This window comes from Benincasa hispida, chromosome 4, assembly GCF_027475165.1.
Source record: "Benincasa hispida cultivar pf3 chromosome 4, pf3_genome.v1.1, whole genome shotgun sequence".
NCBI lineage: Eukaryota > Viridiplantae > Streptophyta > Magnoliopsida > Cucurbitales > Cucurbitaceae > Benincasa > Benincasa hispida.
In genome coordinates this window covers 1,136,020-1,152,369 of record NC_143481.1, presented here as the reverse complement: position 1 = coordinate 1,152,369, position 16,350 = coordinate 1,136,020, and the positions used below count along the sequence as shown (strand labels likewise).

General features: G+C 35.2%; 1 protein-coding gene across 1 annotated transcript; it reads right to left on the bottom strand.

The window, feature by feature from the left end:
• Positions 1-658: 658 nt before the first annotated feature.
• On the bottom strand, positions 659-16,128 carry LOC120075344 (transcriptional regulator). Its single transcript, XM_039028646.2, has 14 exons — positions 15,715-16,128; positions 14,393-14,596; positions 14,126-14,307; positions 9,059-9,185; positions 8,767-8,964; positions 8,206-8,244; positions 7,105-8,007; positions 6,904-7,014; positions 6,210-6,283; positions 3,174-3,225; positions 2,209-2,295; positions 2,087-2,130; positions 1,783-1,857; positions 659-1,709 (listed from the first exon to the last, which is right to left on the bottom strand). The coding sequence occupies exons 1-14, from the start codon at positions 15,814-15,816 to the stop codon at positions 1,136-1,138; spliced, it is 2,772 nt and encodes a 923-aa protein (XP_038884574.1). The 5' UTR covers positions 15,817-16,128; the 3' UTR covers positions 659-1,135.
• Positions 16,129-16,350: the final 222 nt, after the last annotated feature.

Genomic DNA, 16,350 nt, shown 5'->3' with positions numbered 1-16,350 from the left:
CCAATCAAAAAATAATCAAACCAAATTTGATACTAGCACTCTACAACCAAGGGTAGAATCATCCTAACATGTCAACATTAGACGTAACCCAAGCAGATATGCAGCCCAAATGGGGAAGTAAAATCCAAAATAGAAACACTAGTCCTCCTCCATGTATTAACTTAAAACACCATAGCGCATTTAGACACTATATCGGTACAAATACTCTCACGTAGGTCAACTCAGACGACGAGGTAAACCAAAAGAGTGGCCCAAAGAGCATCCACCAAGGCTCGCGTGCACCAACAAAATATAAAAATACGGGAATACATATACACAAATTCCAAGCCATGGTTTTCCATTTAGTCAGAGACTAATGTTTTTTTTTTCTTAGAACAGTGCAAAAGTACTAGCAAAAGAACATTCAAATCACAATTTTAACATCAGACTTGTGCACTATAAAGAACTGAAGTAGCCATCATTTGAAGAAAGAAAGTTGAATTTGTAAAGCAAAAACTTGAAGCTTATATGAATTGCCTCAGGATGGATAAATTCATGTCATGTAATAGAAATAAGAAACCTATAAGACGGTGATTATAGATATATAAAGAATCCAGAATCTAGAAAAAAACGAACTCAGAAATGAAGTGCAAGTTTGATAAGCTATACAGACCCAAACTTGCGAGGAGCCAAATGCTCCAATAAGGCTAAGCTTTTCAAAACCATTAATCAAATACGGGATGTTAAGTTAACAATTACTCTGAAAATCACCCAGGGAGTTAAAAGGGGAAGACAGCAGATAAGACAGAAAGGCCTAAAAAGACCATTGTTCTGAATCTGTGGCTTTCCTTTCTCTAATTAAGGCAATCTTTGTTTCAGAAAAGCCCAAGTAATACATAAGCTAACTTAAGGATCCTCTACTATTACCTCCCACAGATGACATGAATTGCGGCAAACAACTACAAAGAGAACTAGCATACTCCTATAATTGCTGCTAACCTACCTAACTAAGAATATATGACAATCTGGAAAATGTGCCAATGAGATCATCAGATCCACAGCAAGTTTGCCAAGAACTTATACAATTTGCAAATATGTAGAGTGCAGATCGAGGCGGGAATAGACAACTCCAAGCTTTTTGGAATAGACGTGGTGATCAACCTTTGGACTCTCTTCTTCTTTTCTTTCCTGACTTGGATTCACTGCCCTGATCATTGGATGAATTTAGTGACTTTCCCTTTGAATTCTCCACTGTTTTTGCGGAAGAAGCCAAATTCTTTGCATCTCCACTTTCTTTTGATTTTGAAGATGTGAACTTAACCTTGGTGGAGAGATTCGAACTATTAGATTTATCGCCTGTTTTGGTAGATTTGCCCTTTGAAATTGCAGGAGCTTTTGGGGTCTCTTGTTTGGACTTCCCCGTCTTCGATACATCTTGCTTGGACTTCGCAACAACAGCAGGTGTAGATGTCTCATCCTCCTTTGATTTGCTAGTCTTGTGTGATTCAGCATCGTCGGTCTTTGACTTGCCAGAAATTTTCGGACCTGTCTTACCAGCTTTGCTTCCACTTTTAGGAGTGCTTTGATCCTTTGATTTGCTACCTGTAACAGATGTAGGTCTTCCAACCTTAGGGGTATTCTCTTTTGACTTGCTTTCAACTTTGCTGCCACTACTCCGGTCAGTTTTTGTAGCTGCAACCTTAGATTTGCTGGACGAAGTCACTCCACCCCTAGAATTGAGTTTAACGATTAAAGATCAAGAACCATTATTGAGAAACTGGACAGTTGTGAAATGAAACTAACTTTTTGGGTGAAACATCCATCTTTCCTCGCTTTGCAGACTCATTGGCATTGAGTTTTGCCTTTTTCTTTTGAGGTCTAACAAAAAAAAAAACAAAAGAATCAATATAAACAATAGCACATGATGTTTATCTTTATACGCAAGACTATTTCCACAAAGGAAAACCATAAATAGACTATATTTGGGAATTGATATTGAAAACTAAAATAGGTCAAATTCATCTTCGCAATTCCTTTTCTTGTTGATAAAATGTAAAATTACAATGTTAATGAACTGAAATGAGCAAGATGATAAGGCTGTACATACATCTCTGCTGGAGATTCCGATCTCACTAAATCTGCTGCTTCCTCCTGTAGCCATACAAATAAAATTGTAAGGTTAGAGGATCTCAGATGACAAGCAAAATATAAATTCACACAGCCACCTACTCGTTCAGATTCAGTTTCATCGTCAATATATTCCCATCTCTCCTTTTTAAGATATAGTATCTCTTCATCTCCATCTGTGTACAAAACCTGCATAAAATGACCCTTGTCAAATACCAGAAACCTATGTATGAAAATTTGTATATGCGTAATGCATATGTATATGTACAAGCACTAAAAAGCACGGATACAACACGATACAAACACGACGAGCCATCAATTTCCCAAAAATTAAGATACAACACGAGGGGGACACATTAATTTCTTTAAACAAAAATGTGCATATAGTTTTGACAATTTATCAGTTTAAAAAAAAAAGAAATTAAGTCCATACAATTCGTTCAAAGGATGAGAGATGAGATAATCAATATCAACAATATCTCGTGTATCAGGGACTAAAGGGAAAGAGAAGAAATTTCTTTTCAATTATTTTTCTAATTTTTTAAAGTTTAAAAAAAATCAGTTCTAATTTGACCTAAGTCCTTTTTTAATTTGAGAGAGGAGAGAAAGAAGGGGAAAGAAAGAGAGCATAATTGTTTTAATTTATTTTTTAATTTAAAATGTCAAATAATAATTTTAAAATAAAAATTTTAAAAAATCCTTCACGGACTTTTAAACCTATTCTTAAAAACTAAGGAGCTAAAAAGGTACCATTACAAGAACTCATGGAAGATACATTTTGAAAACTCAAGACACAATCGCAAAAACTCTTCAAAACTTGGAGACTAAAAAAAAGGTAAGTTTTCCTTTTCTTTTAAGTTGTAGTTTCATGGCTTCAAACGTGACAATAATGCGTCGGTATCCATCACCGACACTTGACCATTTTTAACGTGTTTGTGCTTTATACTACAAGCATATATAACATATTACACGCATACACACGCATACATATGCACTGAAATGCATGCATGCTACAGTAACAAAAACAAGATAAGACAAAACCAAAGATTCCATAAATGATATCTTACCTTGTGCTTCTTTCTTTTTGGATCAAAAGATTCGACTACACCTGCATAAAACCTGCAAATGATAGGAGATGTCACACGACAAATAACGAAATAGCCCATCATAATTGTTTTACCATAGACAAATGAAGATATTAACAGAGCCAAACAAGCAACAATTTGTGAAAATGTACAGTTCACTGCCTCCTCTTGGAGTGCTCTACAAACTTCCTTTTGAAACACACAGCGTCTCTTTTTTTTTTTTTTTTCCTTTTTTAGATTGGAGACCCTTTCATTATCCTCAAGTTTTTGGCTTAGGGATCCCTCTTCCCGAGACCTGTTGGCTGTGGTTCTCTCTCTTTTGTTTAATAAAAAGTTTCTCAGTTTCTTATCAAACAAAAAAAAAAATTGTCTGCAGAGTTCAAGGGGCTGCCGTCAAGTACTAATGTGAAAATTTGGTCCTTCATAAACAGAAAACACTCACCTTTCAATCGACCAATAAATCAATAAATTACTCATCATAACTAAAATAAAAAATAAAAAATAAAAATAAACTCATAATATAGAGCATACAGTAAGGGGAACGTTAAAACTTCCTTTTTCTGTAGCATACAAGCTCAAAAAGCCTGTGTGAAATTTCTCAAGGGGGATCGTGGGGGATAGCAGTGGGTTTCATTTAGTGAACCCGGAGACTGATTTAAAATCTATTCACGAGGGAAGGATTTGGGATCCGTCACTTTAGTTATGAGAAAACTGGCCTCTCAACCAAATGATTGTGGTGTTTCCCCTAAACCCAGATGCTTTGTGGAATAAGATTACTAATATGGATATCATTCCAATGGATGACACAGAATTTTACTTTCATTTTTTATCGCAGAAACCTTCTAAAATGTACAAGATAAAAGTAAGCAACATGGAGTTATTCCTACCCATTTCATTAATCAAAAAACTGTGGCCTTGTCTTCAAAGATACGAAGATTGGGTTCTAGCCATGGATGCCAAAAAAGTGCTCTAATGAAGGAAATTCATAAAGTTTCCTTTTCTTTTCAAAAAGGATGACTGTTAATAGTGACTTTAAGAACCGTGACCAGATCTTGATTTGCTTCATCTCATTAATGACTGTTGAGAACGACGTTTTCTTTACAATCATGTCATGCCCTTCGAATTCTAGCTATTTAACAAAGAATATTATTATATAGATATATCTTGTGCGTGCTCTTGGTCTTAGGCATGTAGCACTTTACAAAAAGAATTATGATACTTAAACGTTATTGTGAAAAATACTGGTACAGAAAGTCATTATGGAAGTTAAATTTTAGAATGCCCAGAGAGAATCCCTCAGAAGACAGATGGTTATCAAACATGGGTAAATAAATTTCTCATAGCAGGAAATTCTCAATTTATTTGATATGGTTTTTATTGTCAAATTTCAAAAACAAGCTTTTTATAAAAATAAATAAATTAGTTTTCAAACTTAGCTTGGTTTTTTAAAATATGGGTAGAAAGTGATATCAAAACAAAGAAACTTTTATAGGTAAGAAGTAATGTTTATAAGCTACATTTCTAAAAAAAAAAAAAAATAAAAGGTTATCATCGAGCCTTAAAAAATTGACATTTTTAAATGAAAAAGATTATTGAGATTAAAAACTTATTAAAAAAAAAAAAACAAAACGAAACAAAAAAAAAAAAAAGGTCAGCAAGCTGCTTCCCAAACAAAAAATGGCATACAAAAAAACAGCCCACAAAGGAGCTAAAATTAAGCCCAGAAATGGCTCAAGTCGAACAGAATAACACCCAGAATGGATATAAAAACCTCAATCATAGCTCGAGCGAGACATCAAATCAAACCTAGCTATGGACCAAACCTCCTCCAAGACCTCTTCCCCGTAAGCTCTATAATTCGTCTCCAACTAAATACCCTAATAACTGCAAACCAAAGTTTAACAAAAGAGGCAAAACCCAAAAAAGAGCCAATCAAAGAAATCACAACCTTGAATGGCAAAAACGAGGAATTCCAAACACGGGTCTCTATCGCCTATCCAACAATCTTCACACATTTGGAGAAGGAAGGAAAGCCTGAACCAGTTGCTAACCAAGGATTTCTAAATGTGTCTTCTGACCAAGCCACGACCTGAAGCCCATTTAGATGAGTTGGGGTCATACTTGCTCAAAGTGACCTAACATTACAAAGTCTCGAATCACCTATACGCAACCCTACTTGATGGAACGTCACTGACACAATGTCCTACCTAACTTTGAGCCCCCCCTTCCCTCATCAATCTTTTCAAGGATTTTACTCGAAAAGACGGGAATCACAAACACTAGTATGAAATACGTAGGAATCCACTAAAACGGATTGAATAAGAGTCAAAACTCCCTCCTTTCGAGAAATCCAAGAAGGAAACAAACCTAGGGTTGCAGACTAAAGGAAACCCAAGATAAAAAGAAAGAGACCCACCACATATGCAGCTACAGAAGAGTTCAACTTATCAAACGCACGATCAATGCCAGAGACTGCACTCATAGACCTACCAATGTTAAGAACTAAAATAAGCTCAACCACAATGAATGCAATTGAGATTTACAAAGGAGCCCTCCCTCCTAGAATAAAAGAAAATAGCATCATATCATTTGGACAATGGAGATACTATAGATGAAGATTCACTCTCCCCCACCTGAAAACCCTCAATGGCTCCTCTTTTCACACCCATGACAACTAATCTCTAAGAATATCCACCAACTGTATGAAGAGAGCGAGGAAAAAAAGTTTCCTTGCCTAAGCCCTCTAGAATCTTCCACCTTATCTCTCAGTTAGTCATTCCGAAAACAAATTTAAATCCAAGATCTCCACATATTCGTAAGCTTTTTCATAATCAATTTTAAATCCAAGTCCTGACTTAGAATACGACAACAAATTAAATAAGGTACCAATGTGCAAAAATATTAGAAAAGTATATGTCTGCAAATACTATGTGTGCATTACGATTTAAGTTTATCATATTATGAGACCATAAATCAAAGAAATCCAAAAGAGCTAGAGAAGAGCCCATTGGCACTTACATGCGATCTTCTGGCCACCACACTTTTATCTTCGAACCAACCAAAGTTTCATCAAATTTCTTGGTTTCAGACTCCTGAAAACGAAATTTAAGTTGTCAACACAACAAAGAAGAGTGCAATGAGCCAATCACCAACATGTCGCTTTAAGATCATATACAAAACAAATGGCAGCAGTACTGAAAACCAGGAGATTTTTGGTAATGCATCTCTTTTTTTTTTGGGTGGGGGGGAAGGAAGGAAGGATACCACACTCTTCATTAAAAAAAAATGATTATGTATCATTTGAGTTTCACACACACAAACAGAGAACATTGGACAAATAAGCCAATATGTCTACAAGAAGACGAGCATTTCTATATCCTCACAAATGCACACAAACGAAATATTTAATCAGGGAAAATATAGAAATCAGTAAATTCTTGTATATATTAATAAACAAACACAAGTTGAATTAGAACACACTAACTACGATGTATTGATGGCAATAAAAGCAAAGTCATGAAGAGTAGTCACTTCTTAAGAGCAAAAGTCAGCCTCCCAACAAATTAACTTATGGAGAGAACAAAAATCTAACATTAATGAGCACACAACAACACAGCGATCGCAACATTACTAAAGTTTTTCTCCAAGTAGGTGAAAACGTCATCATCCATAATGAAATAGAATTAATTAATTCTATACAGCATGAACATACTTTTTCTTTGCTAGGAGTTCGTTTCCTCTTGGAAACTGCTGTTGGAGTCTTGTCCAAGATCTTCTCATCTTTGGTGGTTTTCGAGGTTGGTTTCAGCACAGGTGTTGCTTCCTAGAAGAATAACCACAATTCAACCAAGCAATTACTAATGCTCAATGGGGATAGGATTTTATCATTACTAAGCCAAACATAGATTCTCACCTTTTTATCATCATCACCTGATAATTTTTTCATGTTCTTTCCAGAAATAGATTTCCCCGATCCCTTCTTTCTCTTAGCTTCTGATTGTTTTAAAGAACCACCACTACTCTTACTGGCTCCATCTCCCTTCCTAGCAGAATGCTTCAATGTCTTAGTCTCATAATCACTGGTAGCATCACTTTCCCTTTCTTCTGAGTCTTCAGCTGCAGTCTTGGTATCATCAGAAACTCCAGCAGGAGCCTTCTCTTCAGCATCTGAATCAAGCTTGGCTCCTGAGTCGTGCATTCCATCAGATGATTCTTTTGAAACTTCTGCAGATGATGCCACCACCTCTTTCGCTGAGTTGCCTTTCTTTTTTGCCTGTCCAGCCTTATTTCCCTGTCCAGACTTATTGTTACACTCATCAGGAACGCTTTCACTAAGTGAAGGTGAAGCAACATTTGCAGATTCGACCTCCATGGCCTTGGGTGAGGAAGGCTTGGCATCAGCCTCATTTTCCAAAGGCAAATTTTCAGCAGACCGGTTCTCACAAGGAGAACCAGGATGTTCACTGTGGCTTTCACGTTCTGGCTGGCTCTCAGATCCCTTCTGGGCATCAACATGAGAAACTTCAGTAGACTTCGAGGATTGATTAGATTTTTTACCTTTTTTCCTAGAGGACTTTTCAGATCTTTCCTTCACATTGCTAGCCTTCTCAGAGCTCAAATTGGCAGGTTCAGGACTCTTGGGTGATTTCACCTCTTTGCACTCCTGACCATGTTCTTCCTTCTTGTTCTCCAGAGTAGACACCGAGCCATCCTCACCCCCCTCTGCAACTCCATTGCTCTTAACTGAATCACGATGTTTCTCCACGGCCATGTCAACTCTCTCAGGTGTGGCCACTTCTGTCAGTTTCTCGTCAACCTGATAGATATTGTATAATTTTACATGTTAGTTAAATCAAAATAAATACTTTCCACATACCAACCTAATATATTATATTTTGCATATGTTACTTACGTGAGATTATAAAGAACTGCCTGTTCTAACAAGAGAAGAAATGCTTCATAAAACCAAAAACAGGAAAGGAGATTCATTAAGAAGATTGCGATGTTGCATTACCTCATCCTCGGACGTTCTGACTGACTTGCTCTCAGCAACCTGTACAAAGTTTCAATTGAAAGAATGCAGAAACCATTACATAAAATTCAGATTCAAGAGAAGATGCCAGAATCATGTAAAGATCACTTCTGTCGGGGTTAAATATATCTTGTATGCCGACGCTTGGGTGTTGAATATTATTTCAACAACCAGAATCTCAAGCTAAAAAAAAGTTTTTAAAAAAAAAAAAGAAAAAAAACTAACCTCTGAAATACATAAACTGACGGAAAATTCAATATCACAAATCATGTATCCTATATATTTTAAACATGGGAATCAAATATTGTATTCACAACATTTGACATGGTTGCAAATATAATAAAATATTCTAATCACTTGTATACCCTGCAAATAACGGAGAGTAGAGACCTACCACATAGCTTTGTTTTTATGATACCAAGTCATAGCAGATATAGAATCTCATTTGTACAATACTCAATACTAGGAGGGGGGCGAATGGGATGGACTGTTAGAAAGACTTGAATGGCACCCCAGCCTTAGAATATATTATTAAGAACTTACCACATTTTCACCAGCATCGTGAAGATTACTAGGCTCAAGAGAGCCAGAAAGATCTTTGCATATGGAAGCAACAACATCACTGTAATCATCAAAAGAAATCCCCAAGGTTTTTACAGCTTGAACCAAATAAGGTTTGAGCTTGGTAGAACAGTTGTCAAGAACTTTCTCTCCTAGCTTCCGAGCAATAGGTAGAATTTCCTGTAATTATATTATAAGATTCAACAGACAATCAAAGGTGAAAACATTAATAATTAAAAAAGAGAGAGGAAGGGAACAACTCAAAGCACATTACCTCATTGTCCTTCTTCACACTTTCTAAGATAGGAGAGAGGAGCCCTACAGCCATATCTTCACTTTCTTCTAAAACAAGGCTCATAATTGTCTCCATTGACGTAAATACATTCTCTGGGTGATAATCCCTGGATGAAGAATAGAACCAAGCTATTAGAAGGAAAATGCTAGACCTAAATTGAGTAGATGGAAGGCTTAAAATTAAATAGATAAAACCTAAGTGGTCCAATCTTACACAAATGAGAACAAATCAGAGAACAAATCACAAAAAGATTGTTTGGTGGTCTGTTTAATCAGAAATTTGCTTTTGTAAATCTTTTACTTAGCACTATTAAAATCAAATCACATCAACTTTTACTCTGTGAACACCAGGGAAGAGTTACTTGTTACTGCCATCATCTGAACTTCAAATTATCGGCAACTTATTACAAGAATTGGCACGGCAAACAATACGCCAAGACATCATTACAATCGGTGTTTTCAAAGCGCAAGGCACACATTAAGGAAATGAGTCTTTTAATTGCCTCCTGGCAAAAGGCAATAAAAAAGCGTCGCCTGATTGAAGCAAGGCACACTTGATAAAATAGTGAATAAATTTTATTTATTAACATTTGTAAATTAATAATAATAATAAATACTCAAAACTAAAAGCATAAGAATGTTACAAAGTTATTTATTTTTTTATAAAAAAACATAACCTATTTTAGTAAAATTTAGAGTTATAGAATCTATTTTATCGAGTAAAAGAAATAGTCTAACTATCATTAAACATGCCACTTTTAAATAAAAAGCCTTGTATTTATGGGAAAAGATTGCCAAATGGCAGTTTCATGCAACTATCCCTATTTCATTCTTCTAGGATCTGTCAAATTATTGCCATCTGGCAGTTTCATGCAGCAACACATATGTCTCAAATGAGACTCTCTTCTACTGCCTTTTCTTTTCTTTCTATTTTCTTTTCTTTTTTAAAAATTTATCTCCCGATTTTTCTTCTTCTTCTAACCATTCTCTTCTTCCTTCTTTTTATTCTTCTGCATGTTTCTATCCTTCACCAAATTCTTGTACTTCTCACATTCTAGGATATCAAAAGGAAAAAAAAATAAACAAAAACAATTAGGCGCTCGCCTTATTATATGGCAAAAACGCATCAAGGTGACGTAAAGCACAATTAGGCGAGCGCCTGGTTGAAGGACCTTGCCTTTTCAAGGCGTAACAACCCGAAGTCGCATCGCCTCTCGCCTTAGGCAACCCAAGGCACACACCTTGAAAACACTGATTAAAAGCTGAACTAATGCATAACCTCCTATCAGATTGCACGCTGCTCCAATCAATAACAATTACAGACAACATATTAAAAAATAAAGTTTACATGAATGTATTTTATTTTTAATGCACCTAGTATCCAGACTAAAGCCAAAGCTGTCATAGCTCAACTGGCATATGAATGTGTTTGTGACCAAAAGATTTGTAGTTCAAATCCCCCAATTTATGGAAGTTGCTTCCAACCAACTCAAACAAACCAAAAAGTATTGAAAACTAAAACTGTATATTTGTGTTTACATTAAAGTATTAGTCTTTTATCTTCTAATTATTTTTTCCTTTTACCCATTCTTGGATTCTTTCTACAAGGAGAAAATTGATTTGCTCCAGAAATAACATGATATTAGAGCAAGAGGTCATATAATTTTTTTTATAAGAACAACTTTCATTGAGAAAAAATAAAAGAATACACGGGCATACAAAAAAAGCCAGCCCACAAAAAGAACACTCCCTCTTCAAGAAGGGACTCCAACTATACGAAAATCATGTCAATAGAATAATTACAAAAGACATTTGAGATTGAAGCCTAAAGAGACACATGAAAACAGACAAGAGACCAACTCTCCCTAGCATCCCTCTCAATCCCCCTAAACATCTCGCCCCACAACACCTGAATAATAGCACAAACGCTAGTAAGCCAGAGAAAACATCTCTCCCCAAACGGCGGATTGAGGAGGAACTCCTCAATCATATTTCTAACACCTCTGTGACAAGCACGCATCAACCCAAACGTCTGGAAAAAAAAAAGTCCCAGACTGAGCACACAAACTCACAATGCCAAAGAATATGATCCAAGTCTTCCTCCGCCTTCTAACAAAGAATAGAGTAGAAAAGCCCAACCAAATAATGTCACTTCCTCCACAAGTAATAGAGCAAGAGGTCATATATTAGAACCCCTGGAATGTCACTTCCTCCCTAAGTAATATTGATTTCCTCTATTTGGGCCTTCTACAAATTATCAAGCTCACAAGTGAGGGCTATTGAAAAATTGATAGAATTAAATTTATCAAACTCATTGATTTAAGCTTTTTGGGCTCTAACAATAGCAAATCAACAACAACCAAAGAATTGAAAGTTTGAAACTTATTACAATGCTATCCAACTAATCCACTATAGTTTCCTTGAGCTTAAGATGTGACGGAAAAATATCTAGTCAGGAAACATGGAACTCAAAAGGCTGAAATTTCACTATATCAATACCCTAATGTTTCTATAAGCTTGTCAAGACATGCGTATAAGGTTAAAGGATTTTCCAATGGAGCAACCAGCCTGTAGATTAGATTTCCAAGCTTGTGGGACATTGATAAAATACAATGTTTTAGTCTTAAAGAACCAATACACCCCTGAATAAGATTCTGTAATAGCCCATCAAAAGAGCCATGGAAAATCCTTCTTTGCTTATGTCAACTTTGTTGACAAAATCATTCATCATCAAATTATCATGCTGGGAAAACATTAGGGAGCAAAATTACAGCTAAAAGCTTTAATTGTAGAAGACAGATGAAACTCATACATACCAAGACAGGAAATCTCTTTTTTCAGAAAAAAGCTCATCAAAATACATGGAGAACTCTCCTTAAACAGACAGCTTCTTATGTTCGTCTTCCATCAAATTCAATCTCCTTCCTTCAACAAAGTCTGAGAGGTTTCTTGTGAATTAGACACTTTATCCATTGAATTGTGGTTCCAACAGATGATCCACAAAACATTAACCGTATTTTCCTTCCCATTCCATAGAGTATCATCTCCAATTTAATTAATTTAAAAATCCAGCGCTGTCTAAGCATCATTCACTTGATTGCTCGAGTATCGATAAAATCTGAATTTTGGTTAATACTTGAAAATTCATGAGGAAGGCATTCAAACTCATGTATAATTTCTCATCCATTGAACACAAATGCCTAAGCCTCTATCAAAAACTCCAAGCCATCGAAAACTTTTCGATGTTCACATATTTTGGCAAAATCCAAAATTTTTTCTTTTGCAATCTTGCTATGATGTAGGCTTGTAGCCTAAGAGATTAAAGGAGAGAAATCTCCAATAATAAAATCAAAGTCTTTATTATGAATCAAAAATTGCCAATACAAGAAGACAATTCTCTATTTATAGAGAACTAAAAAGCATACTAATCATAATTCTAATTAATCAAAGAACTAATCCTAATCCTAATTAGTCAAAAAAACTAATCCTAATCCTAATAAACCAAGGTAAGTAATCCTAATTCTAATCAATTCGGAAACTAATCCAAATCCTAATCAATTAAGGATTTGACCATAATACTCTAACTTATTCTAATCCTACTACATCAAGCTATCAATTTGATGAGTTAAATTTTGAGTGATACTATACAGCCTCCCATGCTTTTTGTCGCATGGTTGTTGGGAAAATCCTCAAAATGAAGGAAACTGTGCTAAATCTTGAGCACTACCATTCAAAAGCCAGAAAAGGTACTTTCCATTCCCATAAAATCCAAATTCTTACTTGTTGGGATCCTCGCAAGCAATTCCTTTTCTCACTCAAATATCAAACTTAGCCAAGTGCAACATCTACACTCAGGAACAACCAAAGAAAACTCTATCCCATATATGAAGCCTTGAAGATATAAAAGACATTCCTTTATTTGTAAAGGTTGCCTGCTAACCAACCTAACTACCAGCCCATGACAATAATAAAAAGGATTGAACAAATTTAACCTAATTAACAGACCATAATTAAAATCCAAACTTATTACAATACAGTCAACTATTCTAATTCACTACATTATATTTTTAATTGAGTTTTTCTTGCCAATCCTTCAAATGCACTCAAATACCACCACTATATATCATCCAAAGCACCCAATATAATGGTCAGTCAATTTTTGATGAAGTACTGAAGTTTAATAGCAAGGTTGTTAATTCGTGAAACGGAAGGAAATCAAAATCAAAATTTAATGTATCAAGTATCATAATGTATCGTGTACCGTAAGTTTCAATTTAATATATAATATTGAAATATAAATAGTTAAGTCCAAAATAGGAAAAAGAAAATAATAACTTAAATATATATATATATATACACACACACACACTTAAACAATTGAATTAATATGCTGTGATATGCATTTAATGTACTGTGAGATGGAAAAAAAACCTGAGATATACATTCAATTTTAATTTATATTTTAAAATTTCAGATTGTCTTTTCCGTTTACCCATGGTTCTTTTATTTCCTCTTGCGTATGCCTCTTCACTTCCCAGGTTTTCAGTCTTCAGACTAATGGTTTTTCATTTTCTTCTTCTTCCCTTTTTCTATTTCTTCTTCTTCTTCCCTATTATCTGTTTCTTCTTCTTCTTCCCTTTTTTCTTTTGTTTCACTTCATTTCTTTGCCGGTGGTAGTGGCCATCCCAACACAAAGCCACTTTCTCCTTCAACTGACAGGCAAATAGCGGTATTTTTTGTTTTAAATCTTTTTTCCAATTTCTTGAATAGGAAATGTGATTTTCTACGTTTTTTTCCGATTCAGCTCATTTGTGATTCATATGAATGAGCTAATTCGTTTTGGCTCCATTGGGTTTTGACTCATATGATGAAACTTGTGAATCGTACAAGTTTAACAGCACTGTTTAGTAGTATTTCATGGAGGAACAAATTATATGTATTCACAAAAGAATTTGAATTGTAGGGAAATTAATAGCTATTATAACTGTGCTTTTATAAGTAAAAATTTAAAAGGAATTTGATTTCAAAATAAAATCTAACATGATACCTTACAGTCTTAAGAAAATGTTGGAACATCTCGATGATCAATCCATCACATTCCAAATCCAGCATGACCACACATGATCTGACCTTCGCAACAGTTTCAAGAATGGATGCCCTCTTTGCATACGATCGACTTGACTTGTCGGAGAGATTTTCAAAGGATGATACAATCAGATGAAATACCTCCTGAACAGCAACATAATCTTTAGAAGTAAATTCAATAAGTGGGAAATTGACATCGTATCCACTTAAATACCAAATTTCTAATTACCTTCATTTGCTCATCGTTGTAAGGGGCATCAGGTGCAGTGATCCTAGTTATTTCACTGATGCATGCAGCAACTGCAACTTTGACATCAATATCTGAATGCCTTAGAAGCTGATCAGAGACCAGGGCTTTCAGTGACGGAGTGAGTGCAGTTTGCATTGATTTTGAAGGGGATTGTTCAACTTTTGCCAGCAAACTCTCAATTTTCTGCAATCAGGCAGATTATTGTGAAGTTTAAGAAACATGCAATGTGCTACCTATCATAACCACAAAAATTAAGATCCATAAAGATAAAAATAATCAATTAATTAATACCAAGGACCTAGAAGGCCATTTTAGCTGCTAATATTCCATTGCATTTCAATTCATCAGAAGAGAGGGGGAAAAAAGATAAGAGGGAGAATAATTACATTAGCGGGATTAAGAAAACAAAGCAATAAGGTGGAAAATACCTCATTAGACATTTAATGTTCGGTTTAAAGAATCAACATGAGAGACAGATTTAAAAGTCACAGTTAAAAATTTTAAGAGATGCTAAACTGCCTGACTGGTCTTAAAGCATGAACCCTCATTACATTAGGACCCATTATCCACGTTCCTGGAAGTAATCCTCTCCTTACCAGTTCTCAAAAATTCACATAATCTCAACCAATTCCCTCTCAAATAGTTTTACATTTGCATAACTTTCCAGATCACCGAAAGTGATACTCTTACTACCAGCTCAATATGGAGTTAGAATATGTCACCCTACCCAGCTGTATTATTCCAGTAAACTTGAATAGATGTACACCAACTTATCTTCTAATTTAAGTTGTGCTACTTGAAATCTAAAGCTTCATACATACATACACACACACACACACACACATATATGAATCAATTCAACTTTTCTTTCGTGCAAATGAAAGAGATTTTGAGCTAGAAAATTTTAGTGAAGGTCCGGTTTCCAACTTAATCGTATTTGGTGCTAATAGTAATAGAAATGGCTACAGTTTCTGCAATTTCATTCAAAGTCGTGTTTCATTATCGTGCGCACGGCTCGAACGTAGTCAAAGGATGGAAATTTCCAATACATGGCAAATACAAGGCAACGAAGGACAAGCAAACAATACGGAACACGATATATTGTATAGGGGAAACCAATCGAGCATCAAAATATCGCCGTAAATAGGATACAGCAAAAGAAAATTCAAAGACAGCATTCTACCAGGTCGAAAAACTAATTCAGTAAAACACAATCCCTAGCGAAATTCCCAGATTAAAGGGGAAAAAGAACAAAAAATAACCGGGTGAAAAACGTAGAGAAGAAGAACGGAAGGGCTTACGTCGAGAAGAGGTAGGAGTTCTTCAACTGAAGTAGGAGGGTCAACAATCTTATTGCCAGCTTCCAAAAGCTGTTCTTCGACATCCTTGTCGGAAGACGCCATTGTTGCTCGGTTTGACAGCTTAAGCTCCCAGATCCTTCAAAGTGAGGAAGGATTCAGTTCAATTGAAGTCCATTGAAGAAGAAGAACCCACCGAATCGGATGGGAATGGAGGAAATCAGATAGAAAAGGGAGGGAAACTTGAAAGAGAGGACGAGGAGAGAGGACGAGCTAGGGTTTTTTTCTCACAGAGAGGGAAAAAAAATTATGTGTGTTTCGAAATATTTTGCTGGGAAAAATAAAAAAAATAAAAATTCTCTCTTCGAACTGTTTATATTAAAATTAAAACTCGTCTTTTTCCACCTTCGACGCTCCACGACCTCTTTTTTAATTTAATATTAATATTCCATCCTTTTATTTTCTCTTTTCTTTTTCGAAATAAATCGTTTGGAATTTTCGCGATCTGTGATTTTTCTTTTTTTCTTTCTTTCTTTTAATTTTAGAAATATCTTTTATCTTCGCTATGAATTTTTTTATTTATTTTTTAAGAGTACGGCATTCAGATGTAATGATTTTATTCTTATAGACAACATGACT

Bases quoted from the DNA above. Each gene is read 5' to 3' on its own strand.
- LOC120075344 (XM_039028646.2), bottom strand. From the start codon at position 15,816: ATGGCGTCTTCCGACAAGGATGTCGAAGAACAGCTTTTGGAAGCTGGC. The intron at 8,008-8,205 runs GTAATGCAACAT...AATATCTATCAG, and splicing joins TCAGAACGTCCGAGGATGAG to GTTGACGAGAAACTGACAGA. The intron at 3,226-6,209 runs GTAAGTGCCAAT...TATCATTTGCAG, and splicing joins TGGTGGCCAGAAGATCGCAT to GTTTTATGCAGGTGTAGTCG.